At 55.9% G+C, this 20,181-nt stretch overlaps 3 protein-coding genes across 5 annotated transcripts; all 3 read left to right on the plus strand.

The window, feature by feature from the left end:
• Nucleotides 1-402: 402 nt before the first annotated feature.
• Nucleotides 403-4,797, plus strand: HOXB9 (homeobox B9). Its single transcript, XM_082440625.1, has 2 exons — nt 403-1,034; nt 3,688-4,797. Exons 1-2 carry the CDS (start codon nt 518-520, stop codon nt 3,921-3,923), a joined length of 753 nt encoding a protein of 250 aa, XP_082296751.1. The 5' UTR covers nt 403-517; the 3' UTR covers nt 3,924-4,797.
• HOXB8 (homeobox B8) lies at nt 962-14,642 on the plus strand. 3 transcript variants are annotated; one of them, XM_082440627.1, is made up of 4 exons: nt 962-1,034; nt 11,736-11,924; nt 12,201-12,672; nt 13,475-14,642. In XM_082440627.1, exons 3-4 carry the CDS (start codon nt 12,249-12,251, stop codon nt 13,780-13,782), a joined length of 732 nt encoding a protein of 243 aa, XP_082296753.1. In that variant the 5' UTR covers nt 962-1,034; nt 11,736-11,924; nt 12,201-12,248; the 3' UTR covers nt 13,783-14,642. The 3 variants fall into 3 exon arrangements, with proteins under 3 accessions (XP_082296753.1, XP_082296752.1, XP_082296754.1); XM_082440626.1 differs by lacking the exon at nt 962-1,034 and having other exon boundaries at nt 10,853-11,924; XM_082440628.1 differs by lacking the exon at nt 962-1,034 and having other exon boundaries at nt 10,853-11,924; nt 13,478-14,642.
• Nucleotides 1,014-19,430, plus strand: HOXB7 (homeobox B7). The gene is made up of 3 exons (XM_082440636.1): nt 1,014-1,034; nt 15,370-16,469; nt 18,589-19,430. Exons 2-3 carry the CDS (start codon nt 16,070-16,072, stop codon nt 18,840-18,842), a joined length of 654 nt encoding a protein of 217 aa, XP_082296762.1. The 5' UTR covers nt 1,014-1,034; nt 15,370-16,069; the 3' UTR covers nt 18,843-19,430.
• The last annotated feature ends 751 nt before the right edge of the window (nt 19,431-20,181 follow it).

Here is a 20,181-nt window from a genome sequence, read left to right on the forward strand (position 1 = left end):
GAGGGCTCCACAGCCAGCGTCCCTCCCGAGGCAGCCCGCTGCTTTCCCTCCGCCTCTCCTCCGCCCCCGCCGCCCCATGTCGAGAACGGCCCCCCTTCCTGCAAAAGGGGGGGGGGGGCCGGCCGGCAGCTCGGGCTGAGGTTACGTGGCCGCCGGAGCCCTGACGTGATAGCACATTGCATCAGCATAAAACAATCCATCCTCGATATGGAATGCTGTGCGGACGGATGACAGCGAGAGCGCAGCCCCCTCGCCCGATTGATTTATGTCGGAGCTGACGCTTTATCAGGCAGTCGGAAAAACTTTGACCAATCATTTTGCAAGGAGCGCTGAGCCAGGCTGCTCCACTGTACTTTGTTGGCTGAGAAGTTGAGCAGGGGTGGGGGTGGGAGGGTGGGGGGCTGGGGGGGGTCGCGTCCGAAAGCCCTCACACCGGTCCGGGTGCCACCTCTCCCTGCTTGGGCGCCGCGCGCGAGCGCTTCCCTTACCCCTGCGAGCGCCCGGATAATGTCTGAGAATGTCCATTTCTGGGACGCTTAGCAGCTATTATGTCGACTCGATCATAAGTCACGAGAGTGAGGACGCGCCTCCAGCCAAGTTTCCTTCCGGCCAGTACGCGAGCCCCCGGCAGCCGGGCCACGCGGAGCACCTGGAGTTCCCCTCGTGCAGCTTCCAGCCCAAAGCGCCGGTGTTCGGCGCCTCCTGGGCGCCGCTGAGCCCGCACGCGTCCGGAAGCCTGCCGTCCGTCTACCACCCCTACATCCAGCCCCAGGGCGTCCCGCCGGCCGAGAGCAGGTACCTCCGCACCTGGCTGGAGCCGGCGCCGCGCGGCGAAGCTGCTCCTGCGCAGGGCCAGGCGGCGGTGAAGGCGGAGCCGCTGCTGGGCGCGCCTGGGGAGCTGCTCAAGCAGGGCACGCCCGAGTACAGTTTGGAAACTTCGGCGGGCAGGGAGGCCGTCCTGTCTAATCAAAGACCCGGCTACGGGGACAATAAAATTTGCGAAGGAAGCGAGGACAAAGAGAGGCCGGATCAAAGTAAGTTATAAAAAGTGAGGAAATACCCAGGCCGAAGGCCAGGCGAGGGGGAGGGGAGGGGAGGGGAGAGGCAATAAACTGCGGACAATGTGAAGGGAAACCGCGGCGACGGCCGGAGAGCGAGCGGGGGCGGAGGGAAGATGGAGGGAGGCAGCTGAGTGCCCCAGAAAGGGAGACTGAGGCCGCTGGAGGAGCGCCGCCCCCACTCCTCCAAGTCCACGGGGGACCCGGGGCGCAAGGACCAGCTCGCCGCTCTCTCGGCCTCCCTTCCCCCACGCCCCCGCGGCCCGGGCTGAAAGCCCGGGAAGAAGCCGACCACCGCCGGCTGGGAGAGGAGCTGGCGGGGCCGGGGAGGCAGCCAGCGAGGCCGAGAGCCCGCGCGGGCCAGGGCGGGAGCGCACCGGGCTGCCGGGCACCGCACGGCTGGCAGAGCTCCCCGCGCCACGCGCACACCGTAAAAGCCGGCCAAGGGGTAGTGGGAGGGGGCTCATTAGGATTTTATTTGCGATGCAACAGCTTGACGGTGGATTGTTTTTAGCAGATCTCGCTCAGTAGCCGCTCAGGGTCCGCAGCCGGCGCCGGGAGGGGCGCGGGAAGCCCAGGACCCGGAGACTGAGCCCCCTCCCCGGATGCGCCGGCCCCTCCCCGGGAGCCTTCCCTCCGGTCGCCCCCTCCCCTCCGTGGCATCCTCGCCCGGTTTGCAGCTTCCTTTTCTGCGGCTCCCGCTGCTCTCCGCGGGGCTCCCTAGCCCCAGCCAGAACTGTCCGCCTCGCAGGGAGTTGGGGAATCGCTTCCGAACTTCGCGGCCGACCGGCTGCGTGAAGGAGAGATCCCGAAAGGACCCTGGGGAGTAAAAGGGTGGGGGGAAGAGAGGCTTGCCGGAGAGGCTAACTATATCCTCGGAACGTAGTTTCTCACCATCTCCCACCCCTCCAAACGCACCCGCGCCAGGAACCGAAGTCTGGCTAATTTCCAGGATGTGCTGCTCGCTAAGGGCGGCAGGAGGGGAGTCGCGGATTTTTCGTTTTTTAAGGTTGAGAAGGGCAAATTGGTCGGGGCTCTTAGCCCCCAAACAATAACCTTCAGGATGGTGGGCACAAGTCCTCACCCCTTACTCTTTTTGGAGAGTAAGGGTCAGATCTTTTAGTATCTGCTTGCCCTGCCGGATTTCCCATCAGCAGAGTGGCCCACAGGCCCTTTGGGGGTGCCCTTGCCTGCTGGAGGGTAGAGAACTGCCCAACTCCCCTGAGGTCTCTGTGAGGTCCCACCACCTCCAACCTGCCAGGTTGAATCACAGGAGTTGGCATTTGGGTAACACACGGCTCTTCCCAAACCCTCCCTGCTCACACCCAAACAGACCACCCCCCCACCCCAAGCCCACAAACTCTACCTGGAAAGTCCATTAGTGCAAGGCAGCAGTTTGGCTAGGATCAATTATTAACAGTTTTTTTCCTCTTTCATATTTAATGCGGCTGTGGGTGCCATCCCAGGCAATCACATTAAGGAAATAGCGCTGCAAATTGGTAAGACACGGTACTTAGCGCAGGATGAACCAGATTTTTTTTTTTTTTTAATATTCAGTGCTTTTCATTTGGGGTGAAGGAATCTAGTAGAGGGTGGCTGTTATTTTTAATTGGCTCTGCTTTATTTGGCAACTTTTCTGAGTTCAGGGGTAAGGAGAAGAGAAGCCTGTATATATATTTGTTTCCTCTTTTTTCCCCTCTTCTACTCAGTCACCCCTTCCCTTTCTCTTTTCCCTCTCACTACATGGAGCCGGTTGGAGTTAGCTATGCTCTGAAGGACTTCTGTTACCCCCACATGATCCATGGCTCCCCCCCTTAGGACTGGACCAATCTTGCATCCCAATTTCCCTGAACTTACTTTAACCAAACTGCGAGCTGAGCAGGAGTGGAAAAGGAGACTATTGCAACCATAAGTTATCTGTGAGCCTCCAGCACTCCCTTGTCCACAGGCTGGAGTTGATAAATGGTTGCAATTGGGTTGCATGTGAACTGGAGTGTGCTGGATGTTTGCATCTCTAAATGTGAGTCCCTATTTGTGGTGTGTGTGGGGGGGCAGTGAGATATCTACACAGACACACATGGCTGCTGCCATGTGGCCAAGAGATGCAAGCTTGTGATCAAGGCAGGAGGGTGCACTCAAACTGGACTGGAGGGCCAGGAGATCTCTTGGCTGTGGCTGAGCAGAAGCCACTCTCCTCTCCCCCAGCCCAGTCCTTCTCTCACCTCTCAGACCTAGAGCCAGGACCCTTCAGTCAGCCACCACTAGTTAGTCTGGTAGAGCTGGTGGGGGAGAGGGCTTTAGCCAGGCTGGGCTCTGACCTAAGTCCTAACCAGTTCCGACCCAAGTGGAGAAAGAGACTGAGTGAGGACCTGGGGCAAGCAAAGCTTTGCAAGTGGTGAGAAGCCTGGCACACGTTTGGCTCCATCCTGTCCAAATAACGCACCTGGAGGTACCTATAGCAACTCTTGGCCCATCTCTGGAAGCCTTTCTGGGAACCTGAAGGCCCAGGTGCCCCTTTCTCCAATGTAAGATGGGGAGTGGAGACCAGGGGTGCACCCTCTTGGAAGGAGAACACAGAGGCCCTTCACCCCCTTTCCTTTCTTTGATTCTATTGCTGCTTCTCTTTCAGCCAACCTCTCCGCCAACTGGCTGCACGCTCGCTCTTCCCGGAAAAAGCGCTGTCCCTACACCAAATACCAGACGCTGGAGCTAGAGAAGGAGTTTCTGTTCAATATGTACCTCACCAGGGACCGTAGGCACGAAGTGGCCAGACTCCTCAATCTGAGTGAGAGACAAGTCAAAATCTGGTTTCAGAACCGGCGGATGAAAATGAAGAAAATGAATAAGGAACAGGGCAAAGAGTAAAGATTCCCCCCAGCCCTCCCCACCCCTTCCCCATCTCATGCTTATTTATAAGGGATGGCTGTGGAGCCTGTGCTGTCTGGGATGTGTTCAAGTGAATGGGGAAGGGGGTCTTTTTCTTCAAAGTCCTTTTCTGCATCTAGAGCCTCTCTCCTTTCCTTTGCCCTCACCTGTCCTTCTCTTCTCCCTGGGCCTCAGGAGGGAGTTTTATTGATTTAGAAGGTAGATATAGTTGGTTCCTAAGAAGGTGATGGGCCCCAAGGAAAGAGTGCCCCTAGTAGAGCCCCTAGCAACCCTCTTAATTTTCCTGGGAAACCCCAGCCCCTCACTTCCAGCCTGCTTGTTTCCTCCCTGCACCATCCCAAAGTCACCCAGGGACACTCCAACTGCACACAGCCCAACAGACGTCCACCTGCAAAAAGCCTGGAGCCCACAGTAACAATGGGAAGCACTCACAGTCAACACTCAAATGAAGTGGCACCCTAAATGCAGACCATCACACCCCAAATCTGGTGGAATAGCCCACAGACCATCAGGCAAGTCCAGGGTCTGCCCCTGATGCAATGCACACCAAGAAGAAGTCTATTGACACACTCCTGAATGAGGCGCTGCAGCTCAAAAGGCCCAGCATCACGACACCATCCCCACGGAATCCTTAACTATACCTGGGCATGGACTCAAGGGCGAGTGGGGTAAATTCAGCTCCCAAGCTGGTGGGTTAGAAAGGGCAAGGAAAGGCAGCGGTGGTCTTATGAGAGTCTCTTAGGTTTTATGAAGGTAGTCCACATGCACACATTTTGCTGCAGGAAATGTTTAATTCTGCATGTTGTTTTCCTCTCCTTCCAACAAAAGGAGGTCAGATCGTGGGTCGTAAGCCTTGACAATGTCGTCCTCATGTTCATCTGTGCCCCGCTTGACAGAGACTGTAGCTTCTCTTGCTCAACACCAGCCCTGCATTCTTCCGCATCCTCTCCAGCTCTGAAATCAACTCTGTTCGGCCAATCCACCTTGCACCAGCGAGTCAAGTCGCCCCTGTAGAAATCCCCCTCCACCCTCCATCCTCTGCTAGCTCTACCCCTCCACAGGCGGAAAAGCCAAGTCAGGAGAACCCGATGGAGAATTTATTGTGAATCGATTCCCGGGCTCCTCTCCAGAGCAAGTTGTGGAGGATAGGGAGGAGCAAAGTCTCCCCGGGCGCACGGAGCTTGACTTCTTCCTCCCGTCCTGCCCAGTCTGACCCCTGCGGAGGAGCCCCGGGCTTGTCAGCTGCCGCCCCAGCGCAGAAGCGCAGAGACCAGCCCCAGTGCCTGGCTTTGCCTCCCGAGACTCGGGCCTGGATGGCGATCTGCGCGCGCACGCTTCTGGGAAGCAGTCCCGCTTGCTAAGGAAAGAGGCGAAATCGCACCTAAGTATTAGGCCGGAGCTTACTCTCGGCTTTCTTTCCTCCCCCTGCTACCCCACTTCTCCAATCCCTTTCAATTCATGGACTCTCGCTCCTGCTTCTCCCAACCCTGCAAGGGGACATTCCAGTAGAACTTCTTTTGCTTTGTCGGTGGCAGTCGTGAAATTGTGCTGTGTTTTGTGATTTCTTTCGGGGTGATTGTCTCGCCTGTTTTCAGTTGTTGCTTATATGGGAGGGTTGTGGGTGGGAGTGGGGAGGGCGAGGGGCTTAGAGCTGATTGTTCGTTTTGGAAGGAAAAAAACAAAGAAAAAGAACAAAAAATATATATCACTCTAGAAAATAAATCTCTCCTGTGTGTCATTCTGTGTTGGCTCACCTCACCTGACCAGAGGTAGAGATGCTAGCTCCAAGAGGGTGGCTTGGAATAAAGAGAGAGTCCTGTGCCCAAGAGGTTGCAGGGTGGGCTTCCTAGTGGAGCTGAGAGCTGGTCCAGACCAAGGTTCCCAAGACCACTGCTTAAACTGAGCAAGAGCCTTCCAACAGGAGAGCTGGGAGACTGGAGGGGGAGAAAAGGAAAGATTAGTGGTTTGGAGAGGGGTCTGGGTCTGCAGGGGGCAATGAGAATCGTCCTCTTAAGTTGCACTAGAGACTTCCCCACCACCTCCAGAGCCAGAGGAAGGCAAGACCTGCCCTGCCATCCCTGGAAGCAGGTCCTCTCTCAGCTGGCTGAGAAATCCACCTTGCTTTGGCTACTTTAAAATATCATGCAAGTGAAGAAGGCAGTAACTTCCTTCTGCTATTCCCTGCAGCAGAGGAATGGGATGCAGATAGAGGCCTCCGGAAGGCCAGGCTGTCCTTTTATCCACTCAGAAAGAGTGAGCCCCTTAGGGTTTTCAATCCCCACCTGGAGGATGAGGCTCCAATTTGAGCCACAGGGTAGCAGCCTTGGTGTAAGGCGGGTGGAGTTTGGTAGGGGTGGAGGCAGCTCCGACAGGCTGGGAGAGATGGTTGAGTGTGAAACAGAAATGGTTCAGGAGAAAAACAAACAAACAAAAAAACCCTTCCCAGTCGGACCCCAGAATTAAATTCGGTTTCAAGGCACCTTTCTGTCCCCCTCAGACTGTGGCGTCCCACCAAAGCCTCAAATGGGGAGCGCTGTTCTCGGCAGCCCGGCCGTTCTCATCCAGCCGCTGGGATTCTGCTTCTGCCGTGCTGGCGCTTGGGAGCCGGCCTCCTGCCAGAGCCTCCCACCGGGCCCACCCAGCAGCGCTGCAGTCCGCGGAGACCCTGAGGTTGGGGTAGAGTTGGGGACAAAGCCTGACCCTCGAGAAAGCAGCCTGGAAGCGAAAAGGCCCTGCCTACCCCTCTCCGGCGAACGGAAGGATGAGCTAATCGGAGAGACAGCAGGAGGCAGGAGAACGCGAAGCTCCTGATACTGCTGGGCCCCAACCCGCCTCCTCCTCCGAGGGTTCCAGTCGATATATAAAGTGAATCTGCCTTTAAAGCTTGTGTAGAATGGGCTCCCTCCCCATCCTGGGCTCCCAGGAGCCAGCCCGTGCTGAGAGTGAGACGAAAAGGCCGGATTCCGCCCAGAGGAAACGCAAGAAAGTGAGGCAGGAACTGAACGGAGTGCTGCGGAGTAGGGGGCGAGGGCGCCCCGGGAAGCCTCCGGCGTCTGGGTCCCCAGCCCGGGGTGGCTTCTTTAAAAACAAACAAAGGCGAAGATGCGGAGGCTCGGAAGCCGGAGATGGGGAAATCTGCTGTCATAAAAGAGAGATTCAGAGAGGGGGACCGGGAGAGTGCGAGACAGAGGGAAGCCGGGAGAGGAATTCAATGCCGTGTGCTCAGCAATAAAAGAATATGACCGCTATAAAAGTTTATAGCGTATAAATTTCTGAAGGTTAAGAAACTAAACAGCAGCAAAGCAAACAGTGAGGGGAAACTTTCCGGAGCTGAGAGAGCCACAGCTGGGCCTGGGCTCCGGGCCTGGCGGGCGAATGGGTGGGCCTGACTGGGCCGCCCCCATCCTCACCCTCCCGAAGTGCGGGGCGCGGGGTTTCCGGGGGCCCCAGGGGGCAAAGAGGGGCGAGGAGGGAGAGGAGAGGGAAGAACACTTTTGTTGTCACAAATGCTTCACGGAATGCAACTGGGACTCGTCTTTGTTCTTCGAAACCGCACCCCCTTCCAGAATCGGGCGTCATAAAGAGAAGCCCCCTGCACGCGCGCGCGCGCGCGCGCGCGCGCGCGCACACACACACACACACACACACACACACACACGCACGCAGGTCCGGCGGGGCCAGACGTCTGGGCGCTGGCAGCCTCTTGATCCTTTTACAGTCTCGTCCCACCCTCTCAGGCCTCCTCTTCCCCCACAAAAAGCCCAATTGTTTCCCCTCAGAATTTGAAACAATCGTGTTGGGTTTGAAATGTGCTCGGCTCCCCCTTTTACGGGCCATAAACGGCGCACTGCTCGGCGGTATCTGCCCGAAATTAGGGGCTTGAGGTGGGGGGTGGGGACGAGAGAGAAAAGCCTCTGGTTTCTTTTTCGCTCCTTATCCCCTCTCCTTGTTTGTTTGTTTTTGTTTGTTTGTTTTGTTTTGTTTTTAAAAAAATTGTTTTAGCTTATCTGCACAATTTTATGAACCACTGCCTGATTTCCGACGCCTTTTCTTTCGCCCGCTCTCGTTTCCCTCGTCCTTTTCTGCTAATACTGAAAGTTTCTCCGCATTGTCGCCGCACTGGCTGGCTCTCTGAGAAGCTGGAGGAGCCGGTGGCGGCGGCGCCTTTTCTCAGCATGGCCGCTAGATGGCACCCTTGCTCCACGTGAAAATACCCCGTGCTGCGGCTGCCGGCGCCCGCGGCTGCACCTCGCACTTCGGTCGGCCCTGAATCTACGAATTGAGCGCTACCAAAAGTCATGAATAATTTGCCCAGAATAAAAATACAGGGTTCATTGTGGCCATTTCCCCCATTTTGTAGATTTCAGATATAGTGGTGTTGACCCCCTCTCCTCAAATGGTCAATTTTCTGAATTTCCCCCAGGAGCAGGGCTCAGGGCTTCTCACCCAGTTTCTACGTTCGGTGGGACAACAAATGCAAGAAAACGGGGAATAATAGTAATAATAGGATTAGTGGATCCAAATAAAAGAGGAGGATTGGTTCGGAAAAATGAGATTATCAGGGGAGGGGGGCGAGAGGAATGTCTGCGGATACGGGTGAGCAGGTCAGGTGAGAGGGGCGAGCCAGCAGAAGGTCGGATACAGAGGAAGCCGCCCCAACCTGCTGCGGGATCGGCGGGAGAGGGAACCGGGTGAGCCAGTCCGGGGTAGGGGTGGGAGCACTTTGGGGGAAACGGATCCGTGGCTTTGGCGGGGATTCGGAGGTGCCCAGAGCCGGCGGGGCGGCTCCGCACGGACCGAGGCTCTAGAGCCTTTGTATGTGGCCGGGGCTGGGCGGGGCGGCGCCGGGCGACCCGGGCTCAGGGCAGGGGCTCCCAGAACGGCGAGGTGCGAAAGGCTTGGATATTTCCTCGGTTGATCTGCGCGCTCCAATTTGGGCCGCCAAAAAAGAGTGCGTTTTCCGGATGGATGTGGGAACAGGCGCAGTGCAGGAAGTAGGGGATTGGTTCTCCCCGCGTCCCGTGGCTTCCAGGTGAGAGCTCGGGCTCCGTGCCCCGAGGCCCCGGCCCCAGACAGACCTGGGGAACAACGGTCCCTTCGCATCTTAGCAGCTGGAGGCCTGGACTTCAGGCATTTCTCGCTCTGAGACCTGAGCGCTGTCAGCCTGCCCATAGCCCCTTAGATTCCACATCTCCCATTTCGACCCGGCCCGGCCGATCCTTGCCCTCCATCCGGACAAACGCGTGCGAGAAATAGATGCCCCCCCCCCTTAAGATTAGCCCCGCTGCAGCCTCGCCTCTCCTCCCCCAGGACCGGGTGCGAAGAGGCTAGCGGAGTTTCTCAACTTGAGTTTCTCTAATAAATCTGCGCTCCGTTGGGTGTTTATAAATTATCTCCTCGCTCTTTCTTGTTTTTTCTTATAATAGAAACATTTTCCTTCCATCAGGAATTTCTGGCACGGTGTAGGGATGATTTAGAACAAGCCATTGAATTTCTACCTCACCGGTGAGTCCTCAAATCATGACCATAAAATCCCCGGCACTTGATAAAAATGTTCGCTTTGGCAACAACTTAACTTTGCCTTCCGCTGCCTCACCGCCCCCTCAGCCTGGCGCTGAAAATTCCAGACCCTGGTCCTCTGCCCTCCTTTTCTCCTTTCTCTCTCTCCCTTTCAGCCCCTCTCCCATTCTCCAGATTCACTTTTGAAGGACCAAGTGGCCCCACTGGTACCTTCCCTTTGGAAAAGGTGATAATTTCCTTTTTACAAAGGTTGGGGTGAGTGGGATCCCCAAAAAGCACCCCTCCAAAAGGAAGCCACTCTCTCGTGAATAAACAATGGATCAACTGTGGATCCAATGTATTTGTAAAGGCTCCACCTTTGTTGCTAGAAGATTTCTTTATCTCTCTCTCCCTTCCTTCCTTCTTTCCTTTCTTTTCCTTTCCTTTCCTCTCCTTTCTTTGCCTTTCCTTTCCTTTTCTTTCCTTGCTCAGTGAGCCACTTCAGGAAGCCATTGGTTTGGACCCTCAGATTGGGGCCTTCTAAAGCCTGGCCACCATTGTCACTAGGCCCAGTAGGCCGGGAAAGGCAACTGGCAAGAGAGTGTGGCATCCAGTCAGCTGGGTCCTGCAGTCTGTTTCAGGACCTAGGTCCTCAGGTCTGGAGGGAGAGCAGGGTTTAACTAGAGGCTCCCAAGGGGAGAGGAGAGAAAATGGGGACTCAGTGACCTTGCTGCATCCAAATCCCTTCTACCCCAAAGTCAGTTTAGGTAGTGACAGTGGCTCAAAGGACGGTGAAGGCTAAATGGTGCCCCTCCCATTCATACACTCTGCAGTCAGTGTCCAGGGCAGAGGAGGGCACAAGACAGTGGGCACCAAGGCCAGGCACCAGGGCAGCAGCCTCCACTGCTCTTCCCTCCCTCTGATGTGCTGATGAGCCTGGAACTGCCCTCTCAACCGAGGGTGATGCGGAAGGTGTGGAGGACTGGCCTGGGAAGGTTGGGAGCCAGTTGGGCTTGGTTACTGGGTCCCGAGGCCTGGGTGCAGGACTAGGGCGGCCCAACTGAATGTTATCCTGCTGGTGGCATCAGGCCCCTCTCCCATCACACAGAGTTGGTCTACCAAAGGCTTGCTGACTGGGCTCCAGTACCTTCTAGAGACTCCTTCCCCATTCCAGCAACCCCCTCCCAGGCCACCCCAGGTTGTGTAAAACTGCAGAATCGCAGTTGCAGGCTGAGCTTTGGTCAGGACTTCACCACTGCCCATTAACCAGAAAGTTTCAGCTCTTCCTCCTGGTGCCTCCTCAAGCTCTCCTGGATCCCTTCTCCAAAGAAAAGCCTTGTTTGTTTGTTGGAAAGTTGGTGAGTGGCCTGGGTGGGGCAGAGAGTGTGGTTGGGGGCTCCGGAGAGGGAGTGGGGGCAGGTGCTTCAACAGCTGAAGGAGGCGGAAAATCTCTGAAAAGTCACAGTTTGCGCCGAAAAAACTCATAATCATTCTCATTTCGGCTTTGTCACCCCCACCATGCTGCAGTCGGGCAGCGGGGGCGATCGAAGCTGCAGTTTTATAGCTGTAGAGGAAAGAACTCGTAAAATGCTAACAGCTTTTATGCGCTGCGGCATAAACAACAACAGACTCGGCTTTATTGCGTTTTATAGTTTGTTAAAGAGTTTACAGCCGTTTTTGGGGGCCAGTTACCCAGCCAATTCCCTCCACACGATAGTTAAACCTTTATCAATAATAAGGAAATTGATCATTAAAGCTTTAAATATGACTACCTCGTTTGTTTGAAAATATGTTTAGGAGAGGAAGCTGTATGATTTGATAACTTGTATTAAAATACCAATTACATTTATAGGACCTTTTAAAACTCGGTGCAATTAAACCGTGTTCTTTTACATTTTTCCGAAGCGACCCTGACATTTAAAAAGACTCCAACTGCCTCGTTAAAATCGCGAAATTAACAGCGTGCCTACGCCTGGCGCGTTGTGTATGTGTGTGTGTGGTTTTTTCCGTGCGCCCCACATCAGTCTTTGGGGGTGGTCTGCGAAGGTATTTGATTTGTTGTGAGGCGAGAGATATCTCATTAATGTAGGTAGTTAAACAGATTTAATCCGTATTCATTCTCTCTCCCCCCTCTCCTCCCCGCTCTCTCCCCCTCTCCCCCTCTCTCTCCCTGGGTGTTTTTTTTTTTTTTTTCCTTCCCCTTCTTTTTTTTTTTTCTGCTCTCTCCTCACTCCCTGGCACTCTCTCGCTCTAGCTCTCTCTCTTGCTCGCTCTCTCTCGCTCTCACCCTAGCTCTGCGTTCTGTCCGGGAGGAGTACGGAGAAGCCAATAGGATGCGGGGTCTCTAATGGATGCAAATGATCATGAAAAGACAGTGCAAAATATGAAACAACTCATTTGCAGGGAAGTAAATCACCGAAAACTGTTTATGAACTGGCATCCCTTCTTCGAAATGTAAAGCGAGGACCTCTTTAAGTGGCGGTATATTTTTTGGGGGGGGTGGGGGGTGGGGGAGGGCGAGCGAGCAGCGGCTGCCATGCAAGCTTAGACTTTTGGAGGCTTCGCTGTCCTTTTCTATTCCTGGAAATCACAAAAAGTGTGGTGGCTTCGAGATCTTCTTCTCCTTTTCTTTCTTTTCTTTTTCCCCCCTCCTCCTTTTCCTCTCCTTTCCTGGCGAGGGTGACCAGGAGCCGGCGAATCCGCGTTTTTTTCTCTCTCTCTCCCTCCCTTTCCCCCTCCCCACCCCCTCCCCAACAGCCCCCAACTACAGCCGCCGCCGCCGCCGCCGCCTCAAAATTCAATAAAATGAGCTCTTATTTCGTCAACTCACTGTTCTCCAAATACAAAACCGGGGAGTCCCTGCGCCCCAATTATTATGACTGCGGCTTCGCCCAGGACCTGGGCGGCCGACCCACCGTGGTGTACGGTCCCAGCAGCGGCGGCAGCTTCCAGCACCCGTCGCAAATCCAGGAGTTCTACCACGGGCCGTCGTCGCTGTCCACGGCTCCCTATCAGCAGAACCCGTGCGCCGTGGCGTGCCACGGGGACCCGGGCAACTTCTACGGCTACGACCCGCTGCAGCGGCAGAGCCTGTTCGGTGCGCAGGATCCAGACCTGGTGCAGTACGCAGACTGCAAGCTCGCCGCCGCCAGCGGCCTGGGGGAGGAGGCCGAGGGGTCCGAGCAGAGCCCGTCGCCCACACAGCTCTTCCCCTGGATGCGCCCGCAAGGTGAGCTCGCGTCGGGGCCGGCGGGGGGAAGGGAGACCCGGGGCCCAGGCCGGCACGGGGGGCCGGGCAGGCCAGGCGCGGTTCCGCCAGCCCCTGGAAGACTTGCTTGCTCCGTTCAGATAGGCTCCCCCTTCTTTCCTTCCTTGTTTCCTCCCTCCCTCCCTTCCTTCCTTCCTTCCCTTTCCTTCTTTCTTTTTTTGTTTCCCTTGAAGGAGGTCGCTAAGCGACATTTCCTGAATCCATAAACCCCTCACCCTGCCTGACTTTTTTTCTTCTTCCCCTCCTTTTTTCCCCTTTTACTGTTTTATGGGGGGTAGTGGAGAAAGGGTGGTGGGAATGGGGCGCTCAACTTTTGCACTTCTCAATTGCTTTATAGTTTAATTACCCTGAAGAAACTTTTCTTCTGGGGCAGAGGCTCTGGGGGCTTTTCAAGGTGGGTCCATTCGTCCCCATCCCGGCTTTTTTATTCTTACGTTTCCCCCTCCTTCACATCTTTCCTTCTAAAGTTTATGGCACTTTTAATAGGTTCAACCACCCCCGCCCAACTCTCTGGTGCTGGTTACCAGGGGAGGGGGCTCCCCTTTCTGGCTCCCTTAGATTCAGTGGTGTCTGATCCCCCTCACCCGCCCCCCCTCGGCTGACCGCGGCCTCCCAGCGCTCCCGCCCCTGCACGGGGTAGAAGGTCCCCTGCCCTTATTATACTGGTCTCCTAGGCTGGTTCACGAATCTTCCAACCTTCTCTGTCTCTGCCCCCTCCCCCACCCTCCCCTCCCCTCTGTCTCGCCCTTTCCCCCATTCCCAGCAGCCGCCGGACGCAGGCGAGGCCGACAGACCTACAGCCGCTACCAGACCCTGGAGCTGGAGAAGGAGTTCCTATTTAATCCCTATCTGACTCGCAAGCGGCGGATCGAGGTATCGCATGCGCTGGGACTGACAGAGAGACAGGTCAAAATCTGGTTCCAGAACCGAAGGATGAAGTGGAAAAAAGAGAACAACAAAGACAAGTTCCCTAGCAGCAAATGCGAGCAGGAGGAGCTGGAGAAACAGAAGCTGGAGCGGGCCCCGGAGGCGGCGGACGAGGGCGACGCGCAGAAGGGCGACAAGAAGTAGGCTCCAGCTGGGACTGCCAGGGCCGCGGCCGCCCTGCTTCCGCGGGTCACCCGACCGCGCTGCCGTCGCCCGCCCCCGCCCGAGAGAGCTCTGGCCCCGTGAGCGGGGCCCGGAGCCTGGCCTCCCACCGCAGCGTCCCCGCCGCGCCAGTCCCCGCTAGTGGTAGTTTCTCGTAATAGCTTCTGTGTGTGAGCTACCGTGGATCTCCTTCCCATCTCTTGGGGGCCGGGGGGGAAAGAAAAGGATTTTAAGCAAGGACTTCCTCTCCCTGCTAGGGTGAGCGGCTGCGGCCTGGCTGAGCCCCACCCCCACGCCCCTGCCCCGTGTAAAAAGCCTCCTTGTGCAATGGTCTTTTTTCCTTTGAACGTGCTTCTTTGTAATGACCGAGGTACCGATTTCTGCTAAGTTCTCCCAACAACATGAAACTGCCTATTCACGCCGTAATTCTTTCTGTCTCCCTCTCTCTCTCTCTCCCTCTCTCTCTCTCTCTCTCTATCTATCTCTCGCCTCGTCCTCATTTCCCCTCCCATCCCCCTCCCCGCTGCCCTCCCTAGCTCGCTGGCTTTTTCTCTGGCTTCTCTCTTTTCCTCCCCCCCCCCCCCCCCACACCGCTTTGGTTTGACAATTTTGTCTTAAGTGTTTCTCAAAAGAGGTTACTTTAGTTAGCATGCGCGCTGTGGGCAATTGTTTAAAGTGTTCTTAGGTTTACTGTGAAGAGAATGTATCCTGTATCCGTGAATTGCTTTATTGGGGGGCGGGAGGGCTAATTATATATTTTGTTGTTCCTCTATACTTTGTTCTGTTGTCTGCGCCTGAAAAGGGCGGAAGAGTTACAATAAAGTTTACAAGCGAGAACCCGAGACTTGCCCGGCCCATACTCCTCATTTGCTCCCGGCGCCTTGCAGAGCTGCGGAGGGGGGGAGCCGGTCACCGGGCTCCTGCGTCCGCCTGGCCGCGCAGCGGAGGGGGCGGGGGCTGGAGGCAGGTGGTGAGAGTCCCTTGGCCCAGGGGCGCAGGGGGTGAGGGAGGCGGCTGCGCGTGATTGGAGGAGAGACGAACGAGGGAGGGGAGCCGAGAGAAACCCCCTCCCCTTCCCTTCGCGTTCCGAGGCTGCCGGCCCCGGAGACCCCCCGCGCCCAGGCCATGCGGGAGAGATGCGCCTGGGATGGTGGCTTTATCTCCCCAACCTCCCCCTTTGTTTTTGTGTGCCCTCTCCTGTGTGTGTGTGTGTGCAGGGGTAGAGGTGGAGTGCGGAGCTGCTGAACAAGCTGAAAAATAAAAAAAAAAAAATTTTTAATTTTTTTTGTACTCTCGTGGTGGGGAGCAGGAGGAGAAGGGAGATGCTCTTCCCTGCCTCTCCCTTGCTGGGACTTGGCCACCTTCGCCCAGCTCCGAGGTGGTGGCTCGCCGCCTTCCTTCCTTCGCTCCCTCTGCTTCTCCAGCAGCCACGCTCGACTGAGGCATCCGCCTCCGGGAACCAGGAGAGCAGCATACCGGGCCACCCTCCTCCCTTCCTTTCTCTTCCCACCCTCTCCACCCCCTTCCTTTTTAAATTTTAAAACCTTTTTTTTATTTTTTATTTTTTAGGCACCAGAAACCGCAGCATCCAACGCCCACGGGCTGGATTCCGCGCCTCTGGGAGCACCCAGGAAACCTCACTCCATCCCTGCCCGTCTGGGGCAGAGAGCGAGCGAGCGAGCCTTGAGGCCAGGCTCACCTCGCTCCTCACCTCGGGAGAAACGGACCAATTCCGGACCAAGTTCCCCCAAAGGCCCAGCCAGGCTGAAGCGGTCCGGATTAATAAAGACCTGGCCTGCCCCCACCCACCCACTCACCCGGTTGTATGCAATCCCTGCGTTTGTTTCTGGCTGGGTAACGGGCTGGGGAGGAGGGGGTGACAACAAGGATCGCTCTCGGAGGTTATTTATTTTCCGTTCCACTCAATCCCTTCTTCCCCAAATCTCGCCTGCAAGCTGCCTCCAGCCCACGGGGGTCGACAGCGGCCCTTGAGCCCCCAGCCCCAATCCACAGGGCCTGGTTTTCTCATTCATTATTGATCATATTTTATAAATCCAACGCCACACAATTTTTTCCACATTACCGGGAGCCGTGGGGAGGCTGCCCGGCTATTGGCAGAGGGGACGTCACGTGGGCGGGGTCACGTGGTCCAGAGAGGAAAAAGGGGGTCCTTTTTGGTGTAAATCTGGACTCTAATTCTGTAATATATCAAGGAATCTCGTAAAACCGACACTAAAACGTCCCTGCCTACAAATCATCCGGCCAAATTATGAGTTCATTGTATTATGCGAATGCTTTATTTTCTAAATATCCAGCCGCAAGTTCGGTTTTCGCTACCGGAGCCTTCCCCGAACAAACTTCTTGTGCGTTTGCTTCTAACCCCCAGCGCCCGGGCTATGGAGCGGGTTCGGGCGCTTCCTTCGCCGCCTCGATGCAGGGCTTGTACCCCGGCGGGGGGGGCATGGCGGGCCAGAGTGCAGCCGGCGTCTACGCGGCCGGCTACGGGCTCGAGCCGAGTTCCTTCAACATGCACTGCGCACCCTTTGAGCAGAACCTCTCCGGGGTGTGTCCCGGCGACTCTGCCAAGGCGGCGGGCGCCAAGGAGCAGAGGGACTCGGACTTGGCGGCCGAGAGTAACTTCCGGATCTACCCTTGGATGCGAAGCTCAGGTAACGCCGCGCACCGAGCAGTCCCGAGCGGCCCCGAGCCGCAGTGGCCCGGGCACATTCCCCGGAAGGCGCCCCCTTCCCGGCCAAGTGCCCCTCTCCGTGTCCAGAGTGCTCCTGGTAGGAGGTCGGCCCTGGGGACGCGGCCCCCCACCCCGAGCCGCGACCCGGCGCGCCGCCCCCATTCCCGTTTTTGCTTGGTGCTCTCAGGCTCGCTCTGTTCCCTAGCGGATCCCTCTCCGCCGACGCCGCGGCGCTCTGAGCCCCCAGCCCACCCGCCCCCCCCACCCTTCCTCCCGTCCTTTTAGCTTTAAATATTTATCAGCCGCGCCGGCACGGGCTGGAGAGGAGGCCGTTTGTCTTGCGGAGGAAGGCTGGGGTTTTCAGAGAATAGCCATTAGGGTCTCCCCCCCTCCCTTCTCCCTTCCCCAGCCGGGGATCTCAGCTCTGGGTGTGTCCCCCAGCCCCAGCTTGGATAAGGTCTAGGGGAGGGGGCTGCAGCGCTGAGCAGTTCTCCCCTCCCCCTTTCTTCCCAGCCAACCCCGCTCCCCCATTATTCCCTTCTGGACAATTAGAGGTGGGCTCTAGAGGCCTGGTGGGAGGAGGGGGTGTGAGAGGTGATGAGGATTCAGCCAGGGACACAGAGCCAGAGAGGCAGGTGCAGAGAGGGGGGCTAAGGCCAAGAGAGAGCAGGCTCCTGACCCCCAGTAAACTTGGGAAGGGGGAGGCAGGCGAACTAGAGAAAGGAGCAGAGGCCTCAGGGGAGTACAGCTGGCTTCCTCAGGTGCCCTTCCTAGCTCCCCTGGAGAACTGGCCAACTAGTTTGCAAGTGTCGTTCCAGAAGGGTGGATGTCCTCTTGGGGGAGACACTAGGACTCCAAGGAGCCAAATCAAGAGTTAGAGAGTGCAGGCCACCGAGGAAGCTGCTGCAGGAACCCCAAGAGACCAGAGGCTCCGTGGGGTCTCCTGACAAGCCTGTCCCAGACATCCTTCATAATGTTGTCCTGGACTCAGAGGCCAATCTCAAGGTCCAGAAGACCCAAGACTTGTGGTCAGATGCTCCCAATCCAGCCAGGGTTGAGGGCCAGGAGGAGCCCAGCTCTTACACTTTCAGTATTAGTGGTCACGGTCCCCATTACCTGCTTCATAATTCAACTGTCTTTCCAGTTGATTTATTAAAGCCCCAATTTTTCTGCTCATAAACATTTCAGCTTGGCTTTTATCTGACTTGAAATTAGGGCCCCTAGCCCCTCCTCCCACTGTCTCCTTCCTAGGAGGGCTGGCACCAGCACCTCCCCCAAGCCTCCTCAGGGTTTGGGGCCTAACCTGGGAAGCTCTTCCCTGCCCTTCAGCCCCCACCAGCCAGATACTGAATGTTCTACCCCAACCCAGGCTGCTGTCTCTCCTCTCCCTCTGTGCCTTCCTGGAGGCCCAAAGATTGCTTTGGAGGGCTGGGTTGTCTGGACAGGTGGGCAGGCAGGACAGCCTGGCCCTGTCTGAACCTCAGCCACTCACTGGAAAATAGTCATCAGAAGGCAGCTGCTCTCCAACTGACTCCACGCTCCAAGGAAATCTGCAAATTCTCACCTCCTCCTCATTCCACAACAGGCTGGGGGAGGGGGGAGACTGGACCTATGAGGCTGTTTGTCTCCTTTTCTTTTTGGGAAAAGCCCTCAGGCCAGGCCTAGAGTCCCACTCCAGGGTCACTTGCATGGTTTCTGTTGTCCTGTACCCCCAGAGACCATCAGAGTCAGCATGCAAAAGGGGAGACTTGGGGTTCCTGGTCCCGGAGGATTAACTGCCTTTCATCCCACATACACCCCTTTAGGCACAGGGCCTTCAAGAGCCAGCAGGTTAGACCTTGTGTTCAGAAGCCCTAGGCTAGAAGACTTCCTGGGTGGAAGATGGGAGTGTTTGCCTTGGGAGGTCTGTAGAAAGGTCTGCACGTTGAGGAAAGATGGCAGGCATAGGCTGGGGTATGGATAGTGACAATTTTATGTAATGGGAAATAGGCTCTTCCAACCACCGATGCCAAACCGCATACAGGGTCCAAGAGGGAGGTGAGTACTCTCATGGCTCGTTCCTCACTCACTGATTTTTCTCCTGCAAATAACCTGCGCAGGGACCGACCGAAAGCGAGGTCGCCAGACCTATACCCGCTATCAGACCCTGGAGCTGGAGAAGGAGTTTCACTACAATCGCTACCTGACGCGGCGGCGGCGCATCGAGATCGCGCACGCGCTCTGCCTCACCGAAAGACAGATCAAGATCTGGTTCCAGAACCGCCGCATGAAGTGGAAAAAAGAGAACAAGACAGCAGGCCCCGGGGCCACCAGGCAGGACAAGGCCGAGGCGGAGGAGGACGAGGAAGAGTGAGGGACAGAGGAAGGGCAGAGGAAGAGAGACGAAAAAGGGAAAGAGAGAGAAACCCAGCTCTGGGAACTGAACCAGGAAACTCAAGTCAAATAGGGAGGGGAAAAAAACCTATTTAAATGGAAAGCAGTTAATTTCTTTTAAGGAGAGAAGGTGAAATTTTGGTTTCTTAACACTGAAAAAAAAATACTACCTATAGGAAAGTCCATCAGGTTTGTTTTGTACAGTATGGGAAGGACATCATCTACCTGTTCTGTAGCTTTCTGGAATTTGCCTCCCCTTTTCTATGTCGCTAATTGTTAAGGTCTTTGGTAAAATCTTGCTGTTTTGTAAGCCCCATCTTTGACGCTGTCTGTGTGGTCTGTGGGTCTGGAATAACATGTGTGGTTCCCCAGCTTCCTGAGCAACACCCCCTTCCCAGTAGCGGCGCTGAAGGGGCCTTAGGGAGCCCCAAGGACCCACCAACTAGCTCAAGTGTCCCCTCTGTGCACCTGGCCTGCCCGCTGCTCCTTGCTCCCACCAGCCCCTGTGATCCTCTTTGCATTCTATGTGTATCTGAAGGATGAAGAAATAAAAGCAATTAAAAATAAACAGATCCCCTATTTTCTGTGTCTCCCTAAGGCTGGGAGGGGTGAGGGATAGTCATGCATCCCAGCACTCCTTTGCTCCAACTTCTGCTGCTGGCCCATTTCTTTCTGTGCTGGGGCTTGCTCTTTTTTCTTGTGCCCCTTGCTCTGGGGGCTGCCAACTAGTGAACCTCGGATACCACACACACACATTCCCATTACATTTTTTTACACATATTGACACACAGATGCACCCAACCACACCTATTTACAGGCTGACACTGCACATAAATAAATATATACATTGTCACACACAGTCACAAACACGCATATTCTTATGTTCACAAATAAACATACAGGCATTCACACATCCCAAACCCTGCCCAGGACACATAGTATTCACATTCACTCACACAAGTAACCCCACATTCATACTCACAGACATTTATACATACCAGGGTACACTCACACATTGGCTCATAAAACACACAGATTCACATTTGCCCCCAAGTAAACACGTCCTTGAGTCCACATGCCCAGTTGCACACATTCACAAAACAAAACAAAAAACAAACACCCCACAGTTCCACAAACTCTTCCTCATTCAGGCCTTCACACCAGGCTCTGGCTCGGCACCGCCGCCGAGGCACAAATATAGAGCTGAAATCTTAAGTGCTAGGCCTCAAGCGAAGAAGGAGCGGAAGGAAAGGGAAGGTGACCACCCAAATCCACTCCCCCTTCTCGCGCCGACGGGCGGGCGGCATTGGGCAGAGGCC

The sequence above is a fragment of the Balaenoptera physalus genome (genome assembly GCF_965194825.1).
Source record: "Balaenoptera physalus genome assembly, chromosome: 20".
In the NCBI taxonomy this organism is placed as follows: Eukaryota; Metazoa; Chordata; class Mammalia; order Artiodactyla; family Balaenopteridae; genus Balaenoptera; species Balaenoptera physalus.